The sequence below is a fragment of the Helicoverpa zea genome, chromosome 4, assembly GCF_022581195.2.
Source record: "Helicoverpa zea isolate HzStark_Cry1AcR chromosome 4, ilHelZeax1.1, whole genome shotgun sequence".
Taxonomy (NCBI): Eukaryota; Metazoa; Arthropoda; class Insecta; order Lepidoptera; family Noctuidae; genus Helicoverpa; species Helicoverpa zea.
The window spans coordinates 7717951-7745799 of record NC_061455.1 but is presented as its reverse complement, the minus strand read 5'-3'; the positions used below and the strand labels follow the sequence as shown (position 1 = coordinate 7745799).

Genomic DNA, 27849 nt, shown 5'->3' with positions numbered 1-27849 from the left:
CTCGTCTTCTCCGCCTTAATGGAACCGCAGCCTTAAACTTCTATTGAGATACAATTGATATCAAATTGACACATTACTTATTAGTAGAGTCCAGCCTCAAGTATGTAGTGAAAAAAAAAAAAACTATGATTTCAATCAAAGAAGTGTATTATTGTTAAGTACAAAAAGTAAAAAAAAACTTACTATATAAGCCTATGTCTAATAGGAAATGTTTACAAAATGCACCAAATTTCGAGATTGAATGAGATAACCAGTATACGTGAAAACATGTTGCTGATGAAACAACGTCAACTGCGACAAATGAAAAATTTTATATTTAAAAATGGCGTAGTTTACAGATAGCCAGAGAGCCAGCAAATGCCAGACCTACGTTATTTTATAAAGGCTGAAACTTTGTGTTTGCATCTAAAAGCCACCGCGTCAAACTTCGTAGTAGTCTTTCGTTCATACCCACTGTAAGATAGATGCGCACACGAAGTTTCAGCCTTTATAAAATAACGTGGGTCAGGCGGTCACTGGTTCTTGATCTAAGAACACCTTTATAGAATACGGTTTGGGTATTTGATACAGAACTATCTAGACAGTGGTAACATGTCTTTTCCAAGAAATGTAAATTTAAATCGAGTTGATACTGAGTCTCCGCAATCATGGTCCAAGATGTATTTAATGAGTTAAGTTCTTTTATCTGCAATATATCACTTGTACTTAAAACAACATTTGTAATTAATAAAAAGAAACATATGAAAATAATGAAAGAAGCGAATTAGACAATGCGGTCTACACACTAACCAATCGCTTGGAATGTTTGGAAGAACATCAGCATGAAGTGAAGTGTACTTCTTTGGGGGCCGATTGTTCAAAAGTCGAGTAAATCTTATCTATATAATTTTTAGTTTTAGGTTGTCAGATTTCCTTATTGACAAAGGACCATGGGCAAAAATGTATGAAGCCTGGGCTCACCCACCAACAGAGATGAGACCACTTTGAATATACTTGTAAAGCACTAAATATAAAGATTTAAACTCATTTTTGCGAAGAATCCATGGGGTTATTTTTCTATGAAAATTTTTCTCCGACCATAAATAAACTAATATTCTGCAAAAAGTAGTGCTGTTATGGCAGTGTAGGTTTTGTTATTGAACACCTTTAACTAGTTTTAATTCCAGGTTTAATGTATACATAAAAAATAAAACAGCTGCTAACAGTTAAAATTATTTTTGTTAACATTTCAATCAATATCAATAATAATGTCGTCTAAATATCCTGCCGGTGGATTAAATTGTGAGTGCCTGCCTCACCCTAGATACCATATTATTGAAATGATATGAGCACAACTTCCTGCTCAGCGTCTACCTGTTAGACACGAGCAGTAATACTGAGCGATGGCATCTCGACCCATTTCGTTTCTGTTAACCAGAATGTATACCTACGTAATATGTAAACCTATTTAGGTGCATATCTTTTTTTTGCCATGGAATTGAAGGTAGTCCCCATAGTAACAATTTTAGTACAAACAAAAACCTTCACAACGGCATATGCTATAACTCTGTTGGACAATGAGCCCAATTTGACTCATGGTCCTTTAGAAGGCAGATAAAATTTATTCAACTATTGAAAAATCCTTACATATTAAATCTCACTTATAATCTAAAGAACTTAAAAGTAAAGAAATGCTATGCCTGAGGCATACGTTTTATGGCAGTTTTACAATGAGTGATGAAAGCACTTCGTACACACATTGACATTTCAACTTTATTACACACTTAAATTGCAAAAATCAACACAAAATAAAATTTCACAACTTTCATCACATTATAAGCGCTTTTTGCTCGGTGGTAGAGGACTGTAGCGTGGTTTAAGTAAAATATAATCAACATAACAAGTTTTGTTGCAGGTTACGAGCTGCCTCTGCAACAACTACTCTTAAGAACATACAAAAATAAGAAATGAGGTAATAAAAATCAGAATGGACTGCGTAAACACAAGTCCCAATTAAACCTAAAATTCGAGTTCTTGTAATTATACTTTTTTTGAGTAATGTCGTTCAAAAACTTACGAATACTTTTATAAAACCTAACTAGGCTTACCCAGTTTGGTAAGAAAATATAATTTTTATTGTCCAGAGGACCAAAAAACGAACTATTGTCATAATATCTTAACAGTCAGGTTTTCTTTAATCACAATAGATGAGGGCATTCCTCGAATATCCACATTAACATGTACACATAAAGGCCGGTCCAGACATGTATCATTTGCCCCATCCGATCATCGTATCCGTATCGTCGACGCGTCTCATGATCGCATATGTGGATGGGTAATGATACGCGATCTCGATACGGCCCGTCCTATGTCCCATGTAGTTTCGGTTTTTGTCCATTATACGGAGCAAATCGGAGGCGTCCACAACTTATACGATGATCGGATCGGGCAAATGATACATGTCTAGACCCCCGCCTTAATGTTATCGTTTTTACAGGAAATATAACGTGTCACTGAGAGTGTAATGTGGCTGGCTATGAAGGCTGTTTGCAGCCAAGAACGCCAGTTTGTGGGCGTACTGGCACACAGACGGGACTCGCACTTGAGAAGAACAGTTGAAATATAAGTGAGTCAGCTTGTAAGTCAACCATTGCATCTAAAAAGAAGAAAACAATTGTTAGTTAATGTAGGTTAGCAATATTCAGAATCATCAGAACTTTCTAAGACTTTGTGGAAATGCTTGAAACATTAAATTCGTTTGTTTGTTTTTTTTTTTTTATTAATTTTTAATGGCAAATGGCGTGAAAACCATCTGCGAAGATAAGCTCGCATGGGACCGCCGGAGCCCCGCAGCGCCGGAGCCGTGACAGAAGCCATGCTTGCTGCATGTTGCATGCTTACATTTTAAACGTACTGAGTTAAAAAATTAGAAGCTAACTAAATATATTTTATGATGTCATTTAATAGTATTTTAGAAGTTTACTGTTAGAATGCCTGTTACAAAAGATGCTAAAAAATAACCATCATGCTGAGTTGTATTTAGAGTGGTTTACTTAGAAGATAACTAGTGGCTAAGATAGTATTATTTAGATGCTCGTTAATTGTGACTGACTTAATAATTTAGAAGGCAACATACATTTTTGGGGGCGAATTATGATATTAAAAAGAAGCCTGTTTAATTAGCATTTTTAATAAACAAACTCAGATTCAAAAGCTATTTTTATTTAATGCTTTACCTAATATTAATTTTGTATAGTTAAAGTTGACCGTGTATAGATTGGAAAGATGCATGTGCACGTCTAAGCTACGAATTATACGCGAGCAGTACGCAAAATTCGTGTATACTTTGAAATCACAAATTAAAAAACAGCATTACGAAGTATCAGCGAGCAGTTTCCTATGGATGCGTTTTGGCTATGTACACTCTGTAAATACGCGGCATGGCCTTCTAGCCTTTGTGCCAAGTTTGTTTGTTACTGTACTGTTATCTACCGATTTGTAAGCGCTTTTAACAGATAATATAATTTAGTCATGGAACATGATTAAACTGTTTCAAATCGATATATGTATGTAGCAGGTATGGATACGGTTTTTAACTGCTTGTATGCTGCTAACAGAACAATAGAAGATCAATTGTGTCTCGTGTACATATAAGGTGCTTTAATATTACCTGCCAGGACTTGAATGGGGGGTAGTATTGCGCTTATAGATTACAATAGTGAAGAAATTTCGTTCCTCGGAACAGTCAATTCAATTTGAGACATTAAACAAGTTATAACATTAAACATAAAAAGGGTTAAAATGCTGTATGTTTTATGTAATTTATTGGTATATTTCGGTTTAGTTGCCTTACAATGAGAGGGTTATAAAGAGTCAGTCACTGTGCGAGCATGTCAAGAGAGTTGCATTATTCCATAGTTTTCTTCAATGTTTAGTGTTATTACATTTTATTTTAAATGTTACGGATCAAAGTAGTTTAACGATTGTAAACGCTTATTGATCAACTATTCCACTAATGTTTTGGTGATTTTGGAAACCCCAAAGAAAAGATCCATCCAAGTAAATAATTTAAAAATATAAACTTACCCTATCAGGGTGCAGTCCGGTCGTATCCTCAATTATGTTGTAGGAGGTAGGAGATATTGTGCCTTCTCTAACGTTTTGTGACACCAAGTAAAAGTCGTATCTGCAACGTGCAACCAAGAAGATTAGTGATGTAAAGATGTATTCAGATGCATTAGGGTCAATCCCCACTGAAAGAGCAGCGGCCGGCAGCGGCCGTAAATGCAGGTGATTGAGCGCGAGCGCGGCGGGCCGCGCGGCGCCGCGCTGGGCCGTGCTCTTACGGCCGCTGCTCTTTCAGTGGGAATTGACCCTTAATATTCTATGTATTTAATTACATAATAATTTTCCACTTACAAACTGGGTTAAAGCATAACAGGTATATTGTATTTGATGCCACTTACCTCTCTGGCTGCGTCACTACGTCATCAATTACTGTACCGGGGCGCGGGTTTTCACCATTGCGGCCGCGGTCCAAAAATATACGCGTGTTGATACGCTTGGAAACGATTATATACGCCATCTTGTATTCCATTTCTGCATATATCTCACTTAATTTCTTTTTTATTTCTGCCACCTAGAATAAATATTGTTTATTATCATCTGCAGTCTACATCTCTATTAATTATTATCAAATTAAGGTTTTATTCTTAGTTTCATCATACATGTGGATGAATGACCTTACCTCATGACTATGCACATATGGTATTTGGCCATCTCCAACACCATCCCGGTAAATAAATATCCTCTGTGGCAGTGCACCTGCAGAATAATATCTTTATGAATATGTAGGTATATTTGGTGACATATGCCTAATCCTAATTATAAAGTTAACTGTTGAGCTTGAATTGCGCAGGAGTAATGCTGCATGGTATCTACATTCATATACAACAGTATACACATTAAATTATTTACACGTATTTGAATGCTTCCAAAAGCACTTACCGTTTATTTCTCGGTATCTGCGTAGAGATGCGGCCACATTAAAGCCCATGTGGGCACTGAGCTCCTCACCCGAGGTGTGCGAGTTCACTGCTGAGAAGTAGCGCGTCAAATGCCGGTCAAGTGTTGCAACAAATCCACCGAAACTCTTTTCTTTAGAGCGAGTGTCATGGCAGACATCGTAGCCGATGACCATGATGCTCTGTAGAGGTATGTCCACTCGCCACGGAGCACCACCAAGCTGAAAATAACATTTATATTATTAAGAAAATTCAGATTGGATGATGTAGGGATTTCCGTTGCTGGGTGGACAAGTCAGCTAGAAAATAATAATCGTATCAAAAGAACATTTGTATCGAAAACATTTTATTACCCAAGAATTGATCATACCTTACAATTAATCTGAATCGCAACTTTAGTTGCAATAGACATTGCAGAATTGCTGGTCATATTTCGAGCACAAACTACTTGAGTAGGCACAGCACGATCTACAGTGCATTTCTTTTTGATCGCTTCATATCTGTAAATAATAAAAATCTTAAGCATTGTATTTTTGGGAAATACTTGTTTTAGAGTCACAAAAAAATGTCTTTAATAATCCTCAATCATTGCGTGTAAAAACGCTTCGCCATTCTTACTCCTGTGATACATAAAGAGCCTCACCTGTCTGCAAACTTGCGTGCCAACACACAAAGGATCATAGCAGGATTCTTGCGGGCAATTGCGTTCTCACAAGCATTTGCATATTCCATAGGTCCATCATTCCTGATGGGTACTAGAAATAAAACAATACTGTTAAATATATAATACCAATTAAAAGTAATCATAATTATTATTGTTCTAAGTACGACAAACATCCTTTAGTTTTTCCATTAGTTTTAAATATCTGTATTTTGCATACCTGTAATAAGGGTGAAATATGTAAGTACACAAACTTACACATGTTAACATCTTATGTAACACCATATTTCTTGGATAAATAAATAAGGATTCAACAGGCATGACAGGAGGAGTAATCTACTCACTTATTTCAGGTTTGGGCATTCGGAAACCCACACCCCCAGCAGTTTTCATAATTAAATCTATGAATCCTTCAGCATCTCTTCGTTGTCTTTCTGGAGTAATGACCACCCATGATGGCAATTGTGAGATATCTAATAGAGGTTTCGATCTGAAAAGGATCATTGTTACAAATTATTACAAGTTTTCTAAAAAATAATGATATAATGTGTGTGTACTGTGTAAAATTACCTCGTAAGACCCAGATGACTAGCCAATCACATGACAACAGAAACATTTGAAACTGAATTCTTATACGAATTCACAAAAAAGTACATATTAATGTTTGGGATGTTAGAAGCTTTATTTGAAATGTTGTTTAACTTACCGCATATCTCTTGTCCATCCTTCTGTTGTGTCGCCAGCTGGGTACTTGGCATTATTTCCCTGGACTATATTTTCAGGGGGAAGTTGCCGTCCTTTAAAACTGACAAGTTCATGGGAAAGAGTAAGAGACCAATCACCCATTTCCTAAAAAGAGAGAACATACACAACTTTATCAAAAGATATAGATTGCCTGAAAGAGGACACTATTCATTCATTTAAAATGACTTAATATTATTATGATAGCTGAAAAAGAGGAATGGAAGCGGAATCGTATCGTGCCGACGCGACCCCTCAACATTAACTGGAAGAGGTACATACCTTAACCACTTCACGACAACTGGTCAATCGTTGGTTGAACTTCAACAGTTTCTGAATGCGTACATCAGGGCCGATCTTGGTGTGGTTGTCGAGCGCGCGCATGAGCTTGAAGTTGGCGCGCATGTCGTCCGTCAGCCCCGTCTGCCGGCACAGCTCCGGCACCAGGAACACCAGCTCCGGCATGCCGGCGCGGATGTCGCGCGGCTTCGAGCGCGAGATCAGCAGCGGCTGCCCGCCGTCGTGGATGCGGATGTTGTATTTCTGATAACAGTTATAATATAAATTTAATGTTTTAAATGGAATGCATATCAATATGCATTGGTGAAATGTCAAGTTTTTCACATAACATACTTTCTGATAGTAGTCCATGTATGTAATATTTTCATCACGCATCTTGAAAGTTGATTTTGGCGATGCTTGCCATGATACATCATCCACCCTATAAGTTTTTTTATTATAGTCAGTCATGACGATTTTACCTGAAATTTTTAAAACAGATTTTTAAAGTCACTGGTGGTTTGGATAATCTCAATTACAATCTTAGGGAGGACAGATCTGCAAGATCTAGTGTAGATGAAGTTTGTCTTAGTCATAAGTAGTATTGTAAGGGTAAAAATGGTTTTTACCCCGCACTCAGACATTTCTTAAATTTTCCTTACTTATAAAAGTGAATTAAATAATAAGTAATACTTAAGGCCTGTTTAAAAAAATTTTTACTTGATAAACATTGCTTAAGCATGTCTTAACTAACATTTATACACTACTTAAGGCTTTAAGTAGTAATTAGTTAAAATGATGCTTAGAAGATGATTAGAGATTTTTATAAGGCTGTAATGATTACTAAGTAAGTCACTCCTTTGTGACAGATTCTCATAGAAATTTTGCACAAAGCAACGGCCTAAGTAACCATTTAATGCCTTTGAGTGTGTCCATTAATCTATATACATATATAAAAATGAAACCCGCTTTCAGTTGTCATAACATGAAAATGGCTTGACCGATTTGGCTGAAAATTAGAGGGGAGGTAACTTAGATCCGGGAGAAGGTTTTAGGACAGTTTTTGTCACCATCCGGCTACGGGACGCTGGTGAAACTGCGGGCGAAAGCTAGTTTCTTATAAACTAACAGACTCACCAACAATATCTTCCAAAAAGATTTTTTTATAATTGCTGCCTTTTGTTGCAGCATATTCACTGAGCATTTGCAACACATTATCAAGACGTAGAACCTGTAAAAGTATTTTTTTTTTCACTTATTTCACTCTGATACAAACATAATAATACATTTCATAGTGTGTTGATGTACCTTGTGGGTAATCTCTGTTACCATCAGTAATCTATCTTCATACTGATTGATTGTGGTTTTGTATCCTGGCCATATTTGTAATCTGTACTCAGGGACATCAATCTGAAAAGCATAAAAAAATTATCAATATTGCAAAAATTTGCTATTCTTCACGACTTTGTTTGTGTGGAATTAGGATGATTTTTTTGATGTTTGGGACAGATAGAAATAAAACAAATCAAAAACCATGATAATTGGTCCAGCTGTTCTGTTATAATTAACAAGTATGACTAACAGCCAGTTTCTTCATCAAAAGTTAAAGCCAAAGTAAAAGTCAAAGTAATGACTAAAGTTAAAGTAACGGTTAAATTCAATTTTTCTATGAATTTTGCTGTCACTTTAGCCTTGAAAAAACAAATTTGACCGTTACTTTAATTTAGACATTACTTTAACTTTAACTTTTGATGAAAAAACTGGCCGTAAGTATAGTACTTTACAAAATAATATTTACCTTAGCAACAGGATCAAAGTAATCTCTGCCCATAAGTTGCAGATTTAACAATTGGAAACATTTCCTTATAATTATATTAAATATTTGAATGTAGTGATAGTCCCCTGGGCTTACATCACATGTCAACTGAAAACAAATTTAATATGTACAATATAGATCACTTTATTTGAATCACACTTTTTTATGGAAGCTATTTGATATTAGGCTCATTGTTGCAGTAAACAAATAACTTCATAGGCATTCCTTCAACATCTGTCAACTTTACCTTTATCAAAATTCGCATCCTTTCACCATCAGTTTTCCTATCAGAGTACAACTCTAATGGGTCAGGGTGTAAGCGCTTAACAGTATACAATACTGCTCCATCAAACAGGTACCTGATTGGACAAAAAGTCATTTTTTATAATTAATAATGTTTTAGTGTGATACAAATACAGAACATGCATCATAAAATGTCAAGGACTTACCCTCCGAGAGTGTTGGCGTGGACTCGCAGTAAGCCTTTGCGAACCGCGGTATTGTCTTCCTCCGGTGAAAAATCGACATGGTACTGGTAAAGGCGCCATTGGGGTGTGGTGTTAACAGTAAAATAGTTGGCCTTCAAATCGATTACCGTTCCCGAGGTTCCTGTATACAGAATTTTAGGTAGTCATCAAGTGCAGGGTTTATTAATAATGTAAAATGTAAAGGGGTAAACGTTTAGTTATGGACATACCCTTCTTCGACTGAATTGTTGTTGGGCGAGTGCGCAAAATCGTTATTTGTTCAGGTAAAATCCTGCCCCCGCCACGCCGAGATCCACGGCCAATCACAGAGGCACTTTCACCAACACCGACTTGCGGAGTACCTGTTTATGGTAGAGAATGATGCTTAGAATTTTAAGTTATTGTTGAGTTTAAAGTTCAGTAAAAAAATGTGTCTTACTGATTTGCATGCTCCGCATTCTTTCCTGTACGTCTACATCTCCAGGGTGTTCCTGATGTGTTGTTGGTGTTGGTCGGTGAGAGGCGCGGCCTGCTGGCGAGGCGGCCACAGGCACACCAGCTCGCACAGGCGGCCCCATTGCGGGAGCACCCCAAGTGGATGGTGGTTGTGGCCGGGGGCCTGGTGGCCCCTGTTGCTGTGGGGGCCTCTGTTGCTGTTGTTCGCCGGGTTTACGGGGAGGCGGCCCAGCATTGTCGCCACCTCTTCCTGCACGCCCACGGGAACGACCTCTCCCAGGTTCCGACATGGTCTGGTGAAAATGGAAGTTGGATATTTATTCATTAATATTCACTTGTGTCCTGTTAAAACTATTTCGCGCACTCGAATAAAAGGAGGTTAAGATCTATCGAAGTTCTCAAGATGCATGCTCAAGCTGACAAATGCTTCAGCCACAAAATACAACAGAAGTCAATCTCATGTATGTACTTCACTTTTCATGCCTAAATTCGGCGGTCGCGCTAGGGTTGTCAACTTTTTTATGCGCATAAAACTAACGTGGTAGTGGTACTCGTATCTAATTATTTGATTTATTGTTGAGAATAAAACGGGAAAAATGAAATGTAAACCAATAATAATAAAATATTTAATGTGGCATACAAGAGGTTAATAAACACTTTCAACGGAAATTCGTTTGAACGAGATACCGAACTTTTTCAGAAACCGCAATTTATCATTTTGTTATTCATACATATATACCATAAAACACAATGTAAAACAAAGTACCTCTTTAGTTGCCAAAAAAATTTTTTGTATGTAATGGGTTGGTACAGTCCCTGATCTAAGCTTGCGTCTACCTACAGAAACCTTGACGTGCGAGTTTTATTTCGTCTACCTTACAACATACTCTCGCCATGATCACAAAAATTATCAACTCCTACTATTAATAATCTTTGAGGGTAGGTTGGGAGGTTCGCCTGGGTCGACACTAGCAAAACTTATTACGGCATTGGGCCAGAGGCCGCCGGGGCGCTTACCTACCCACCTAACTGTACCTACCTACTGTGTATTATTAAACGAACCATCGAAATATGAGAACATAAGTAGGTACATACTATAGGTAATACGGCAGGCTAAAAAACGACAGTCCACTGTTTAATGTTGTATTAAAACAACCGTCCACTGAACAATTATAATACGACTTTTTTTGTTGCTCCATTATTACTTTTTCTTTTGTTATTAAAATTTAAAATATTACTGTCAAATTACAGTTTGGTAGGTATCACAACGCGTGCACATTTATCTACCTTGTGTGTGACGCGCGTTTCTCAAGAAAACGGCAGCCGCGCTCGCACTGTTTTGAGTTGTTTTGAGACAGCGCGTCTGTGAACACGCACACAGACACCTATGTCTGCGTGACTCGAACGCGCTTTATATGTAGGTTGACTTCTGTTGTATTTTGTGCTTCAGCTTTATAACATTACTAGTGACACGCCCCGGCTTCGCACGGGTGCCATGCCATACTAAATACAAAACATACACGTAAACCTTCCTCATCAGTATCTATTTAAAAAAACCGCATCAAAATCCGTTGCACAGTTATAAAGATTTATGTATGTTTTATACTATGTAGTTTAGTGATTAATATAGATTTCTAACACTAGCTAGGCTGTTTCTTGGCATAGCTACATAAATATTTTATGCGACAAACATCCTGGACATTAAAAGATAAAGTAGCACAATTTGAATCCTCATGGTTAAATGTGTTACATTAACAGTGTAGCATAAAATTTGTTTTGCAGACAGTTAAAAAGGCAAGGAAAATAACAAAACAAACTGAATGAAATGACAAACTAAACTAGATAAAGTTAGGGAATACATTTATTGGAGATTATCTACAAATTATACATTAAAAACAACAACCTAACACCTTGGTTACTAGAATCAAAGTGCATAGTTCACTGTTGGTAAAATTATTATGAGGGTAAGGGATGATTTATATTAGGCCGGGCCGTGTCCGGGGCGTGCCGTGTACGTGGCTCGAACGGGGCACGGACGTGAAACGTTACATACATTTTGTATGAAGTAAAAGCCCGGACGCGGCCCGTCCGGGCCACAAATGACGCTCGTCATACAAAATGTATGTAACGTTTCACGTCCGTGCCCCGTTCGAGCCACGTACACGGCACGCCCCGGACACGTCCCGGCCTAATATAAATCATCCCTTAACCAGAAAAGTTTTGGGACTCAATTTATTTTTTTGTAAAAAGTTTTTTTAAGCTTTTCAGTGACAAGCATAGTTGTCACTATCCGCATAAGTGGAAAGTTCTCATCAATAAGAATAATATAAGCCCAAACACAAGGTGGTTTACGTATTTAGTTGTCAAGTTCCCTCGACCTTCTCTGGTCTCCATCATCAGGTCAGCTCCAAACCCTTATTGTTGCAAAGGTCTTGTCAATACAAATAATATAAGCTCAAACACGAGGCAGTTTACACATTCAGTTGTCGAGTTCCCTCAACCTTCTCAGGGACATGATTCTCCTAATTTTACTTAAGTGACATACAATTCACGTTCAACTGAGATCCGATCCCGACTCAATTACGATTGAAGCGTATGTGGCATTCCGCAATTTTTTCTTTGAATTAAACGTTTTTATCCTTTTCTGACATTCAATAATGAATCATTCTGTCTGCAAATGATTTACGATTGCAATATTATTGTAGAGCAAACAATCGTAAGACCAAAATAGCAGACCAATCTCAAACCAATTGAATGTCGTTGGAATACGATTGGTCTATATTAGTAGCAGAATGCCCGATATGGTTAAAACTACTAGCGATTATATTGTGATTCAATTTCTATTCGATTTTGACATTATTAAATTAGGAGAATCGGGCCCCTGACATACATACGACTTAGTGTCAAGTTTTTACCCTACATATGCCTACAATTTTCGAAAGTTGCCCTCGATTTCTCAGGGTTTCCATCATCAGATCCTGACTTGATGATTATGGGACCACCTCGAAGGTAAACCCTATCAAACAAAAAAATTCCAAATCGGTCCAGGCGTCTTCGAGTAATCAGTGAACATACATAAAAAATAAAAAAAGATCCGACGAATTGAGAACCTCCTCATTTTTGGGAAGTTGGTTAAAAATTAGCAAGCACTTACCTAAAGATAAACAACCTTCAAACAGAAACTCAAAAGCCACTATTTGTCCTCCTCTTCTTCATAGAGTCATTTTATAAAATTTGTATTTTTGTATGTATGTATTATCTTTTGCTTTATATATATATATGTGTATAATTTATATATCTTTACTATGTCTTTTACATAGTCTATCTACTTCTCTTTATTCTAACTCTCCTACTATGTGCGAAAGGGGGGCGTTTTGGGGGTGCTGTCCTTTTGTATTATTGACGTGAAAAAGTGCTAGAAACTAGCCTATTTTCAATAAACGTTTTTGACTTTTGACGGGTCTGCTGAAAGAGATTTCGATTTAGAAATAAGCAGTACCTTTGTACTATTTTATGCTATGTATACTTCTTTTATTTTTTCACTGTGTACATAAATTGTTAAATAAATAAATAAACCTTGATCTTTACAACTCAGTTTAAGAATAGAATGCTCCTAAAAATCAGCATAAATACAATAATATCATCATCCTCCGAGCCTTTTCCCAATCATGTTGGGGTCAGCTTCCAGTCTAACCGGATTCAGCTGAGTACCAGTGCTTTACAAGAAGCGACTGCCTATCTGACCTCCTCAACCCAGTTACCCGGGCAACCCGATACCCCCTTGGTTAGACTGGTGTCAGACTTACTGGCTTCTGACTACCCGTAACGACTGCCAAGGATGTTCAATGACAGCCGGGACCTACAGTTTAACGTGCCATCCGAAACACAGCATAAATACAATAATAACCATTACTTATTCAATTGAAACATTATTTTAAGCAGTAGTTTGTTTAATGTGTTTTTGTAAAAAGTTCAAGCAAAATTGTTTAGCATTAGTTAAGTGCTTACTAAATCAGAGTACAGCTTGCTAATGTTATTATGTTATTAAAGCTTGAATTTATTAAGTTGTTGGTGTGCCTTGTAAATAAATAAATAGTCCTATCTTCATAGTGCAAATGACAAGTTGATGCAAAACCTTATAAACTTGCTAACTACAGATTGCATTGAATTAGTATACCTAAACGGACCATCCATCATATAAAAATAACCTATGCTAAGTTTCTACAATATTCATTATCAAATGTTAAGTAAGTCACGACTGTTATAATATGACAATAACCAATCCATCTGTTATTTTTCGATTAGAGATAATAAAATTATTTAAGTTGTAGTTATAGTATACTAGCTTATTTCCTGCGGTTTCACCAGCATAGGTTTACTACACATCATCTCCCGAGCCTTTTCCCAACTACTCCAGTCCTAGGGTTGCTTCCAATCTAACCAGATGAAGCTGAGTAGTAGTGTCTTAAAGAGTGACTGCCTACTTGGAATTTTCAGTTGAACTTTAATTATAAAACTTAAGATGGTGTTAACAAGGATTGGTATAAGATATTGTTAATTTTTATTTGAAGGTAAACCCTATCAAGGTTTAAGCGGCCATTTGCATGAGGATTTACAAAATGTAAAATGTAGGTAGGTATGATAAAAATCTACATGTGTGATACAGAGAATTGAAATTAAGGGTCAGTGTTGAGCCTTATAATGAGTTTCACTTAGTTACATGTGTATACCTATAACTTTTCGGTTCGCAGAAAGCTTAGCTTGGCATATTATTGTTTAGGTATGCATACCGGATTAAAGCATACCTACCTAAACAATAATATGAGGTTAGCCTTGAGCAGGCAAATCGGTTTACACAATCGCAGAATCTAGCTCGAATTGCGCAAAATTTTGTAGTAGTGTCGGGTAAACAAATTTAAAAACAACCACAGAAAAACAACATGGAAAGCGAGTTTTAAGAAACAACAATGTGGACAATACATTAAACATTTAGCTTATATAAAAAGTGAAATGGTTTCCCGCTATATCATGTTTTGATATGAAACATTAGAAACAACAATACTAGAAAGAGAAATAAATTTCATTGAAAGTTTAAAATTGAAAGATGGCGGCTTATGGGCAAAGGCCTATTATTTAAACACAAGACAAGGCTAGCTAAAATAAATTTATTGCAACTTACCAGTGGCTGAAACGATGTCTGTTCTGTGTTGTTAAAATCTTATGATTTTAATAATACAAAATTAAGTTTTTTGGCAGACAGCTCTCGGCACACCACACCGCTCTCACAGCGAAAAAAGAAAGACAAATAGGAATGGAATTTATTGAATGAATAGAATGAACGGGAAGTACGAACGAATGAAGCATAAATCTGTTGTGAACATGGAATTAGTAAGTACTACGTACAACTGGAAGGCTTACTTGCAACCTTTCAACATATCAAAATGAGCCATAAAGTAATACAAATAAAGATTTTTTTAAATAACCAATACCTACTTAGAAAAGTGAGCTCAAGTGAGACATATTTTTTCTTGGCGTGTCTCTTTCGCACAATTTTGTCATATAAAATGTGGTTGTCATTGAATTTGTGTTTTTGCTTTCTAATTAAAAAAAAGCTATTATATAGTATATTGGATTGTAAAATGGTGAACAATATATTTTCTGTGAGTGAGTATTGGAAAAAATCGTATCCTGGCAGTTAATTATCTTTTAAAAAGTTTGACATAAATAGGAACTAGGTTGACTACAGTTTACGCGTAGAGACGTATATTTGTCCCTATCATCGCCAAATTATGTACTGGATTTATTAAGCTTGCTGTATCACTAAATATTTTGGAAATTTATATATATTATACCCAAAATCAACGTTTTGTGGTCCCCTGATTTCTTCTCCAAAACGAACAAATATCCTTCAATAATTTTACAGTTCCATAGGCTAATTACAGATCTTTTTCGAAAATCTATCCTCACACATAAAGAAACTTAATAATAACTATGATAACAAAAAATAAAAACATTTCCAGTTTGCCTTCGGATTTAGAATTGAAGAAAAAATGGTTTGAGGTGATACCTGGGAACTAATAATAAATGTACTATTTCTATACTTATAATAATCTGTAGAGAGGTAAATAATGTACATTGAATATATATTCAAAAAAACTATGAGGGGGTGATTAGTGATCGATACTAATGCTAAAAATGCAATCAGTAAAATTTTTGTCTGTCGGTCTGTCTGTCTGCATGTTCGTTATGAAAACAAAAACTAATTGACGGATTTTAACGAAACTTGGTACAATTATTCTTCATACTCCTGGGCAGGTTATAGAATACTTTGCATCATGATACGATCAATAGGAGCGGGGCAGTGAAGGGAAATGTTGGGAAAACTGGCGAAGTTACTCCATTTTTTAAGCTTCAGTCGCGTGTGCAGCCTTAATGGTTAAAGCTACACAGAAACCATGTATGACGGAAATGTTTTCCTTAAAATTATGTAAAAAACATCTCATGACAGCATATGTCTATCTTTTATGGTTGACTCACAATAACACGTGTATCTCTCGATAGCTTAGCAGTTCTTAGTTTTCTGATTGTATATGTCTACTATTACCTACGTTTGTAACACTCACAATCACACTAAATAAAAAACGTTAACATTCTTACTTATTCAATAAAAAAGACTCATATAAATCGGTAAAGAAACACCAAAGTTGTTCATAAGAGACGGTAATAAGACATCGCGCGTGAATACTAAATCATGCTATAAGGTCGCCGCGCTCGACGCGGCTCGCGGCGCGGTGGCTTCGCGAGCTTCATACAATATTTGGCTGTTGATGCGATTGATGCGAATAGACGTTCAGAGTGTTCAACCTTATTGACCGACAATAATTGATAGTAACAAACCTTGCAGCTAGACTTTAAACAATTTATTTTTAACTTTCTTTTGTTCTTATTTTATAAAATAGGCAAGTATTAGTTATTTTGGTAGTGTTTAAATAGTAGTTCAATTACAAATTATTATTAGTTTACATTTTATTTCTTTTTTAGGTGAAGTAGTAATTAAAAAAGGTACGCATAGATTAAGATAATTGGATAGGCTGGTGTTTATTATTTCTTCCTCTCTTTACACAAAGTCCGAATCTAATGCGGACGAAGTCGCTGGCAGAAGCTAGTACTATAATAATTGTGTTTTATTTAAATCTATATTTAGCTATGAAATTGCCGTTTTCCATAGATTTTTTTTATTGTTGTAGAGGTGAGGTTCAATTTAAATTATATTTATCTGTTTCATGTTAAAATATGATTTAATTTCAATGATCTATAACTGGCTAATTTGCCTTACCTATCTATGCCATTTATTATTATTAAATTTATTCATAGGCATTGGCTATATTCTTTGTCCAATGTAAACAGATTAGAATGGTTACACTAGTCAGAAAGAGACGAACCAAGATTTATGACCTTTCGCTCGGCTCGTGCTGAGTCGCACAGTAAGCCTTCCAGTTGTACGTAATACTTACTAATTCCATGGTTGTGAATTTGAATGAATGAAAAACATTTGAATGAGTGATGGGAACCCATAGATGTAATATACTAAACAAGATTGCGCACGCTCAAAATATATATTTACGAAAGTGAACTCTATTCCAACGCAATAAGGTACTAAATTGGTTGCATAATACACAGAGGCAAATCCGAGCCGAGGGGGACAGTTAGAACGGAGGACTTTGTCTCTTTCTAACACCTTGCCACCATAAAAAAATGTTATGATCGACAGTTTTTTTTGTCTACCCAAAAAAACAATTGAATCACTTATATTTTTATCTTATTTTAACAATTGTAAGTCAACAAATTAATAACAATCGCATTAATTTATTCGCATTTATTCTTAAAACATAGAAAACATAAATTTGTATTTTGTTTTTTTTTTTTTTTTTAATTTTCTAGTGTCAATAATGTTCAGGGTTACTGAACATTTTGTATTAAATCAATTTAAACTATTAAAATGGTGAAAAAGTGTTGCGTTTATACTTGTAAAAGTGAATCCTATGGTGGTTGCAATTTATCGTTCCACAGATTAGCTAATAATAACATTTTCGTAAATCAAACAACTAGGGTGCCCATGAATTCTTGTAATGAGTCAAAATATGTGTGATGGATTCTAAAACTGTTGTACTATTGTTATAGCTTCCCAAAAATACAGAGAGGCGACATAAATGGCTCAGCAGTCTATATGTGAAGCAAAAATACAAGAACATCAGTCTTCACTTCGAATCTTAATGCTTTTATACTGCTTATTCCCGCTAATTATTAAAAGCCTACATTGGTATCTTAAGGTAACAAGCTGCGTAAGTTAAAACTTCAATACCAATCTGTGTTTAATAATCTTAGCAAATTCGGATTTATCTCACATAGCATAATCTCATAGTCACCCTATTAGAAAGGGACAGACGGCCTCCGTACTGACTGTTTCACTCGGCTCGTTTTTTGGGTATAGGTGCGCAGTCCTGTTTACTATATTATGTCTGTGGATCTCACAAAACTGGAGACCAAGGTAGGTTTTGCCACAGATGTAATATACAACCAAGATTAAGCATTATCAATATATATATTTACGAAAATGAACTCTATTCCAACGCAATGAGGTACTAAATTGGCTGCATAATACACCGAGGCAAATCCGAGCCGAGAGGGATGGAAATGTGTTACGGGGTATTGGTGTATGTTGGCGGACAAATGTCAATGTTGGCGTGCATTCGGCGAGTTGTCGGTATTTTGGGCACACATGAAAGGAATTGTGGCCCAGCGTGGCCTGTGGTGTTTACACAATGGGCCAATGTTTAGTTCGTCACCGGCCGATGAGGATAGTACACTTTTGCTTCGCTTTTTTTTATTTTCTTGTGGTAACCCTGAATATGCTTGGCGCGTAGGTATTCAGCATTTAAAATTGTGTTTATAATTTTTTGTATTAAATCAATTTAAACTAATAAAATGGTGAAAAAGTGTTGCGTTTATACTTGTAAAAGTGAATCCTATAGTGGTTGCAACATATCGTTCCACAGGTTAGCTAATAATAACATTTTCGTAAATCAAACAACTCAAACACAAAATATGAGTAATGGATTCTAAAACTGTTGTACTATTGTTATAGCTTCCCAAACAATGAAGAAAGGCTACATAAATGGCTCAGCAGTCTATATGTGAAGCAAAAAATTACATAAAAATCAGTCGTATGCAGTCTTCACTTCGAATCTTCCTGCTTTTATAGTACAAATTCCCGCCAATTATTGAAAGACGACGCTATACCAATGATTTCTCCTCCTGTATGATGATGTTATTATTATAAACACTCGTATATAGTTACAGATTTTTTTATATATATATTTGTGTTTACACACATACATGTTTTTAACCGACTTCAGAAATGGAGGTTCTCAATTCGGCCGTATATTTTTTTGTAAGTTTGATATGTGATTTCTCCGCCATTTATTAATCGATGTTGATGATTCTTGTTCTGTTTGATAGGGTCCGAGATGGAGCCATAGTCATCAGGTCAGGATTTGATGATGGAAACCCTGAGAAATCAAGGGCAACTTTCGAAAGTTGTAGGCATATATGGGGTAATAACTTGACACGCTGGTGTAGGTAGGCCTGATATCACTTTTCAACAGTGAAAGGTTTGGAGCTGACCTGATGATGGAGACCGAACAAGGTCGAGGGAATTCGACAACTGCAGTTTCATTTACACACTTTAAGTTGGTGTCCCGTGTTATCATAAGACAGACTTTGCAGATAATCACAAACACTTTTTCTGCATTAAAAGTAGTTTAGGTTATAAATACTTAGTTCACTATTTAGTTTATTGAACAGAAATGAGCCCAGAAATCTAAAGAATCTATTCGTATACACATATTTTGAGGTGGAGTTTATCTTTTACTGCAAACTATATCACTACGCCAGGCGTGCGAAACTACCTCGTGTTTGGGCTTACATAATTCGTATTGACGAGACATACAACAGTGAAGGTTTGGAGCTGACCTGATGATAGAGACCAGAAAAGGTCGAGGGAACTCGACAACTGAATGTGTAAACTACCTCATGTTTGGGCTTATACAATTCGTTTCGTCGAGGCATTTACAACAGTTCGCCTTCCGAATCACGGAGAAACTTAAGATATTTTTTTGTTACCTTAGGATACCCAGGGTGGATATGGGATAGATACCCAGGATGCGTATCTTAACGTAACAAACTGCGTAAGTTAAAACTTCAATACCAATCTGTGTTTAATAATCTTAAAGGCGCGTACGCACGTACGAACACGAACATAGCGAACACAAACACCAGACCCGAACATTTGGTTCGTACGTATGGACGGCATATTCGAGCACGAACGCAAACCTAGTTCGAGTCGAGTTCGCGAACAACAGTCGTGAACTCTATCTTAGTAGCCATGACGGCGCCGTTGGAAGTGGTCGATTGTGAAGTTATTAAAGCGCTTCGAACACCGTCCATACAGAACACACTACAAGGATCGCCGCGAACATGTTTGACGAACAGAGTGTTCGATGTTCGATAGTGGTACGCACGTGCGAACCAAGTTGTTGCATATCATGTAACGCAACAAATTTGTTCGTACGTGCGAACGCGGCTTTAGCAAATTCGGATTTGTCTCACATAGCTTGATCTTATAGTTAGCCTATTCGAAAGGGACAGACGGCCTCCGTGCTATCTGCTTCACTCGGCTCGTTTTTTGGCTGTAATTGCTCAGTCCTGTTTGTCAATTTTGTCAAAGCTTCAGGTTGGATGTGTACATAGTGACATAATTAATTTGATAACTCGAATCACAATGTAAATCTAGACAATTCAGTAGTAATCTAATTTGTTTATGAAATATTAAATGTAGTTCAAGCGATTGAATAGCAAGTAATGTCACTATAAATAAATATTAAGAATAGTAATTTATTTGTAGATACGACTCGCCATCTTTTTTTTTGGGACACGTGTTCACACACGGTCGGTTAGCCCCATGCTAAGTTATTAATTGACTTGTGTTATGGGTGCTAACACAACTGATAAACGACATGTAGCTACATATACATATTTATAAATATAAATACATACTATAACACCAAGACCACGGCCAACAAACATGCTCACCACACACATGACAACCGAACCGGGAATCGAACCCGGGACCTCAGGTTCGGCAGTCCGGCATGGTGACCATTGCGCCATCGAGGTCGTTATCTTAAAATCATAGACCAAAAAAAACATGCAGTGCAGATGTGCCAATAGGTAAAATGTTACTGAACTTAAGTACTACTGAACAGCTAGGAAAAGAATGAACGGCGACCTTTTTACGGCAGTAACACATAGCAAAATCAAGAGAGAGTTCCAAATATAATAGAAGTTCGATAATTTATGTTGCATTGTTGTATTTATGTTGTACCTAAGACTCTAGCAGTAGTTTGGACCTGACCGTCTACGAAGTGCTGCCTGGCAGTAAGTTTCGAATTCGTGCCCAATGTGTTTGATAATCTATTATGTTTACTTGTTTGTTTGTATAAAGGCTCCGAAATAACTGAACATTTGAAAAATTCTTTGGGTGAAACCGCAAGAAAACTTCTAGGTAGAAATAAAAAAACCGGCCAAGTGCGAGTCGGACCCCCGCATGAAGGGTTCCGTACCATCCAAAGTAATATTCTATATATACAAGGTGTTGATTTGCATTTGTGCCATACTTCAGGAGGAGGACATAAAATACGTAAATAATCGATTGGAATTACAGAAGACGGGAAATAGCTAATACGCACTGTTTTTTTTGTCATTGTAATGTCGTAGTATTTCAGAAGTAATCCAATTTTATGAATGAAATTAATGAATAATCGTTGCGTATGCTTTGTGTTCGCGTTTGTGTGAGGGAGCAGCACGGTTTTGAGGCCAGTAACATACGCGCCGAGTTTGAAAACGGGTAAGTGACATTGACGAATTTCCGAAAAAAAATTAAAATCAAAAATTTTCGTACCAATTTTTTTGTTGATTTGGGTTGAGAATCATTAGTATAATCACGTCCTTGACTATGGCACGCATGCAAATCAACAGCTTGTATTTATGGATATCGAGCAAAAATGAGCAAAAAATCACGTTTGTTGTATGGGAGCCCCCAACTATTTATTTTTTTCTAGTTTTCAGTATTTGTTGTTATAGCGGCAACAGAAATACATCATCTGTGAAAATTTCAACTCTCTAGCTATCACGATTCATGAGATACAGCCTGGTGACAGACGGACCGACGGACGGACGGACGGACAGAGGAGCGAAAACAATAGGGTTCCGTTTTACCCTTTGGGTACGGAACGGTAAGTTTTAAATGGTAGGTAAGTTTCCTTGATCGCATTCCTGGTACTTATTTTAGGTGAACGGGAAAGTAACATTAAAAACGACTCTAATGTGGTTTTGATGTTATCGAAAGAGCTGTAAAAGCTCCAGTGTATTTTCTATAGAAATTAATGGTGGTGTGACCGCGTGACGAATCGCCTGGGTCGACTTTGCCATCTAGAGGGTGGTCGCAGGCAAGCTGTCGTTGATATTGATTAGCAAGCTGTTTTTTACGAAACTGGTTGAACACGTCTTACTAAAATACTTGGTTGGTCCATAATAAATTCTTGAATCCCACGCAAAAATATTGCAAATGAAGAAAACTCAAAACAAAATAAAATATTAAGCCTGGACGCACACATTCGGTTTCCGAATTCGGATTTCGGCAATGCTACCAGCCTTTTGGGGTACATTACCGAGTGACAGCGATAAGGAGCAATATTAATGTATATATTTGTTAATTGTTAAATAAACCGGATTTCTTATCTTAAAAAAAATATTACATACAAAAATAAAAACAAATATAAAAAAGCAAGTGACTAACGGACTCTGAAACACGCCCATTCGGAACCGGGCTACCTTGATTCTATTCTCTATTCTAAAATTTCCGTTTGTGTTCGGGCGGCGGCCGAACCAAATTGTTCGCGAGCGCTGCGTTCGGACTACCCGAACTTACGGAGAAAATTGCGAAACGAATGTCAGGTCCGAAGGTCAGGAAGAACGTGTGCGCTTTTGTGAAACCAAAATGCTTTTTTTTACATTTTGTACGAAAAAAAGGCATTTCGGTTTCCGAATCTGAATTCCTGATCCGGAAACCGAATGTGTGCGGCCAGGCTAAGATGCAGAATCTTATTTATGTGAAGGTAAAACAAAGGATCGATATTGCCAAGATAAGAAAGTGAAGAGAGCTTTCAAGTGTTGTTTGCTTACGTCTAATGGGAGGGGGCCGATATTGCACTAAAGTCAGAGACCGGCTATTTTAGCAGTTTATTAAGAATCTACTTTAAATATAGTAGTCATTATTAGGTGGGGATTTATTTATGTCTTTAATTTGGTTGCGAAAGTTATATCTTCCTAATTTAAATTGCGGCGATGTATTTTATAATATATCTTTTTATAGTAATACATGTACCTATGTACCTACGTATCTATTGATTATCCACCTCACACATCTCTGATGGAAGCAATAGGTACAAACTGGAATTATTCGTAGTTAATAAGTACCTACCTAAGTATTTTCATTAGGTTGCCTACCGTGCAAAGGTCCATAAAGTTTATCGATTTGCAGATTATCTAGCCAGCTTCTGACTACAGAAATGAAAATAACGGATCTTGTTTATTTGTCACTGCTTTGATATTGTAGGTAGATACGTTTTTTCCGGCACTTTTATTAGCACTCGTTTTCCTTTTTGTAACGAGAGCTGGCTCTTTCCCTCTTTACTGGAAATTTATTTAAATTCCTAAAAGAATATTCTATTTTATTTATCTGCCTTCTTCCCATTCCTTCAGTTTAAAATGTATTTTGAAACTCGTATAGTTTGTTTGCAACTTACTGGGGCCCGATTCTGCTAAGTTAATCATGTCAAAATTTAATAGATTTTTTTATTATTTTATAATATAATAAATTGAATCGATAATCAATCAATATCAATAGCAGCTTTTAATTTTCTCTACGATCATATTGCAATCGTAAATAATTTGTAGACAATATGATCCAGTATTGAATTTATTTAAAAGAAAAAATAGCGGAATGCTACATACGCTTCAATCGTAGGTAGGAATTGAGTCGTGATTGGATCTCGGTCGGATGTGAATCGTATGTCGCTTAAGTCAAAATTAGTAGAATCGCGCCCCTGGTTATCTAATAGGTAAAATGTTGAGCGGGAATTTGAACGTACGTGTAAACAGTTTGACTTTTTAAAGAAAACCTACTGAATTTGGTCACTTTTTCGATTATTATCGTTTAATCTTTTCGTTATAAGTTTTCAGAAACCACCCACAGGTTCTTTAAACATTAGCAAATTTATTTGTAACAAAATCTATTTATTATAACCATGCATCAATAGAACTTTTCAATCTGGACTAAACAATAAGGACGTGAAGCGAATCGCCGCGTAATATTAATTAAAGTCCATTCCCTACGAAGCTACCCCTTAATTAAGTGCTAGTAGAGTTTTGTACGTACCCTTCCCCCGGGAGCCGGGTGACACCGAGCCGCATAAAACATTCATACCCTAAAACCAGTTAATAGCCGCAGTTTAGAACGATGTACTTGCGATGCTCTCACTAGCGGATGTTAATGTTGCGAGGTTATTATGCGAAGTTACTACACAATACTACACAAAAAATCTTTTAAATATTCAATTTTGGAAACTCATAATTTAAAGAGAAGAATTGTTTTTAAACATTACAATAGAAGGGATGATGGACGAAACTTTAGCTTACCTATTTGACATCTTTTCACTATTTTAGTTAGTACATTGGATTTCGGAAGCTATAAAAAATGTTACTTATTTGTCAACTTAATCCACCGAAACAACCCAACCTACATGTCTAGGTACTTTTGCAACACTGTTACTTTAATTATTATGCAAAAAAGTTAAGGGTAGAAATATTACGAGTAATACTTTGAAACTCGACGACATCATTGTAAACAATATATCTGCAAATTAATCAAAGTTTGAAATTATTTAAATATTGATTTAACTCCGTAAGTAGCGGGGCGGGAGGCCGGTCGTCCAAATATTTGTCGACGGCAAACAGCAATATCGCTGCGCCTCCCGGCTATGCCCGTCTCTCGCTTCCGCAGTTCGAATGTTCGTTCAATATGATAATGATGGATACGCGTTACGAATGCCGATGTGTGTGAACTTCGGCTTAGTGGGGGATTTTATTCAAATTGCAGATAAACTGTTTCAATACCAACCAACATTGCTAAGCAGGTCCCTGCCCACCCCAGCAGAATAGCTTTAGCTACATTATAATAAGAACCAATTAGATGTCCTATTCCTATATCACTTAACTAGTCTTCACATAATGAGATTTTGTACTTGCGATAATTATTTTGTATTTTTTATATGTAATTAGGGTAATTTAAGCTGTAGTTAGGCACACTGTTACATAGGTACTATATGTCTGTACATGATTTTTTTGAGAAAGTCACTAACTAATTTAATGTTAGGTATCATAATTTCCTAGTTATCCTGCAACAATACAGCACTGTTCGTATTGAACCAGTAATTATACCGGGTAACATTATCCTATTGTCACGGCGTCCCTAATGATTCGTCACTTTTAATGAGACTTCCCGGAATTTGTTATGATGTATTAAGTTTTAACTTTGCTTTTAGAACAAACAAGTGTCATTATGATAACGATCTTTGTATAATCATCGCAATTTTTCTACTTAAGGAAATTGAATACTTCGTTGTTCCTTCAAAAGAAGAGTGGACATTTTTAGGAAACTAGTTAGGGTCCAAATATTATTTTTGGTTAGATCACATCTCAACTTAGTAGGTACTTAGTGTCTACTACTTTTAATTGGATACTTTTTATTATAAGATTTTCACTGATTATATTAGGCAAAAACAAAAAAGCTTTTCTTACAAAAGTAAACTTAAATGCAATCAGTACAATGAGCTGCAGATTTTAATGTATCATAAGCGTAAAGTATAAACTGTTAAGGGGAGGGTGGACATTGTTAGAGGATCATCTTTAAGCTCAGTGGCGATGCGTCAAAGTTTCGTTGAGCCAGCAACTCCGTCTCGGGGTAAGTAATGAAGACTTATGAGTCTGCTGTCGGCTGATGTCTTGACACTTCGTCTCCAACTCCATAATTGTCAGTCTCTGCTATTATGGAACACCCCTCATTATCAATTAGTGAGCTAGTAACTTGAGTGATATTGGAACATTTAACTTTTTTTCTCCTAAGCTTTATTATCAATCCATCTATCGTGTTTTATAGCAAAACTGCCCTTAATTTTATCAGCAACCTTTGATACTTTAATCTACCTTTCAGGAAAATATCAGTCACTTTTTACGAAACCATTGCAAGGAAAAAAGTTCTTTTTTGCAGGTTTTAGTCCCCTCTGTAGTGGTTTGTGTAATATCGGGGCTCTAATGTGCGATACGTCGTTCCGTGTGAACGGGCATGATTCATCAGAGCCCTTTCACTACGATTTCATGATTCAGCTGCGGTTTAGCTAGAGATGAGGACATCAAGGGAAATGGAAGACAACTTTATTTTAAAACGATAGGCAAGACTGAAAAAAGTGAGGGAGTGTAGCTAATTATGTTACGTGTGACCAAGTGCCTATATTCTTGGATGCATTTACAAGGCCCCTCTTTTCTATAAATATATAAAATTGTAGTTCTGAAAAATGATTTTTCAAAACCAGTTACATGAATAAATTGCTTTGAAATAAAAGCAGATTAATCTATATTTTATCATAAAACTGCTTGGGCAAACAACTGGTTTATTTATTAACGCTACGGCATAAGGAAATGAAAAATAATCGATCCGAGAATCAATTTTAATAATTTCAATTGTAAGTTGTCTCAACATCGTCACATCACTATGTTCGACAGAGATTTAGCCGCCGTTGGCATCGCGGATTACCGTGATTTCCCGGGGGGCTTGGACCGAAAAGACACCTCGGTTGCATCCACATTATTACTTTCCTATACCGTGGACAGCTGGTGACGCGTTGAGCACTCGTAATTATTTTGTGATGTAATCATTATTTGGTGCTTCGGGATAAACGTCGAGACGTTAGCCTTAATTACTGCTGGGACTTTGTAAGAGTACAGGTTATAGGTATGTTGCTTTGCTTCAGGGTTTTTTTGACAATTCATATTATATTAATTAGAATATTTCTAAAAAGGTGATTATTAATTTTATGAAAAAAAAAAGCTTAGGTAGGTATAGTGCGCTTACTGCTCAACGATTAATTTTGACGCTATCAATACAACAATGCAGAAAATAAATAAATCATATGTCATCAAGCAATTTGTTGTGCTCAACGTATTGTAATAAATAAAGTATAGCCGAACGAACGTATTAATGTTTGTGATGAAAATAAAAACATCGCTGTCCACCCTCCAAGGCGTCGACAATGCATCACGAGTCGACATCCGGCGGAACTGACGTAACGAGCCTGTTGTTCCGTACCCCGCGAGCCTTGCCACCCCGCAAGTATTTTCTCGAACCCCAGCGAGATTATTCGGGATAGCATTCAGCAGATATCAATGGCACCATGGTGATGAATACCGGTTCATATTAATGATTTGTCCGCGGGCTGTCTGCCGACGGTCTCAATAAGCATCCATTCACCGCTCGTTATGAACGTAATAGCTCTTAATAAGCTCGGTTTCACTTATCATTATTTTAATCAGTTTATTGTGTTTAGTAACAAAGCTGTTATGTTATAAAAGTATACTTAACTATGTATTTTTTAGATTCTGAGTGTTTAGTAAACAAATATTAAAGAAAACGTATTGCAAAATATTCACTGGTTGAAGGCTAGTTATAGGTATATTTAGGAAAATAGGTAGGGATACAACAGAAGAAATCTACCGTGAAACACAAAAGCATGTTCCAGAAACATATTTTCCAAACCTAATATTAAACATATTTAATAACATATCCGTTTCATATAACAAGCATTTCCTTCAAAGCAAGTTCTCAGAACTGTTGATATAGATAATAATATGAAGTAACAAGGCAACGCTACATAACATCAGTGAGCACCAATTAGACCAGCTTACGTTATAAGAGGCTTTGCAGAAACTGTCGGTAAGCAGCGTGGGTCGGCATTACCAGCTCGTTATACCTCTCAAAAGCTGAAGTTTGCCCATTTCTGGGCCCCCGCAAACCAGGTACCTAATTACAGAGGAATCAATACAAGGTATTTACCTTCGTTAACGATACTCGATAATTTTCTTTCTGTAATTTATTCCGATAAGTATAAAAGTCCGGGATACATTTTTTTGTTACGTATTTGTAAGGTTTGATGTTCATGGTAATATTGCCTTTTTTAGATTTTTAAGTGATTC

General features: G+C 36.4%; 1 protein-coding gene across 1 annotated transcript; it reads right to left on the bottom strand.

Annotated features, from left to right (window-relative positions):
* Window positions 1-129: 129 nt before the first annotated feature.
* Window positions 130-14749, bottom strand: LOC124629736 (piwi-like protein Siwi). The gene is made up of 19 exons (XM_047163263.1): window positions 14603-14749; window positions 9407-9716; window positions 9198-9329; window positions 8950-9109; window positions 8748-8859; window positions 8483-8608; window positions 7993-8094; window positions 7822-7915; window positions 7039-7166; window positions 6688-6948; window positions 6371-6513; window positions 6009-6154; window positions 5647-5758; window positions 5374-5503; window positions 4987-5224; window positions 4727-4803; window positions 4446-4618; window positions 4066-4165; window positions 130-2635 (listed from the first exon to the last, which is right to left on the bottom strand). Exons 2-19 carry the CDS (start codon window positions 9711-9713, stop codon window positions 2471-2473), a joined length of 2706 nt encoding a protein of 901 aa, XP_047019219.1. The 5' UTR covers window positions 9714-9716; window positions 14603-14749; the 3' UTR covers window positions 130-2470.
* Between the last annotated feature and the right edge of the window lie 13100 nt (window positions 14750-27849).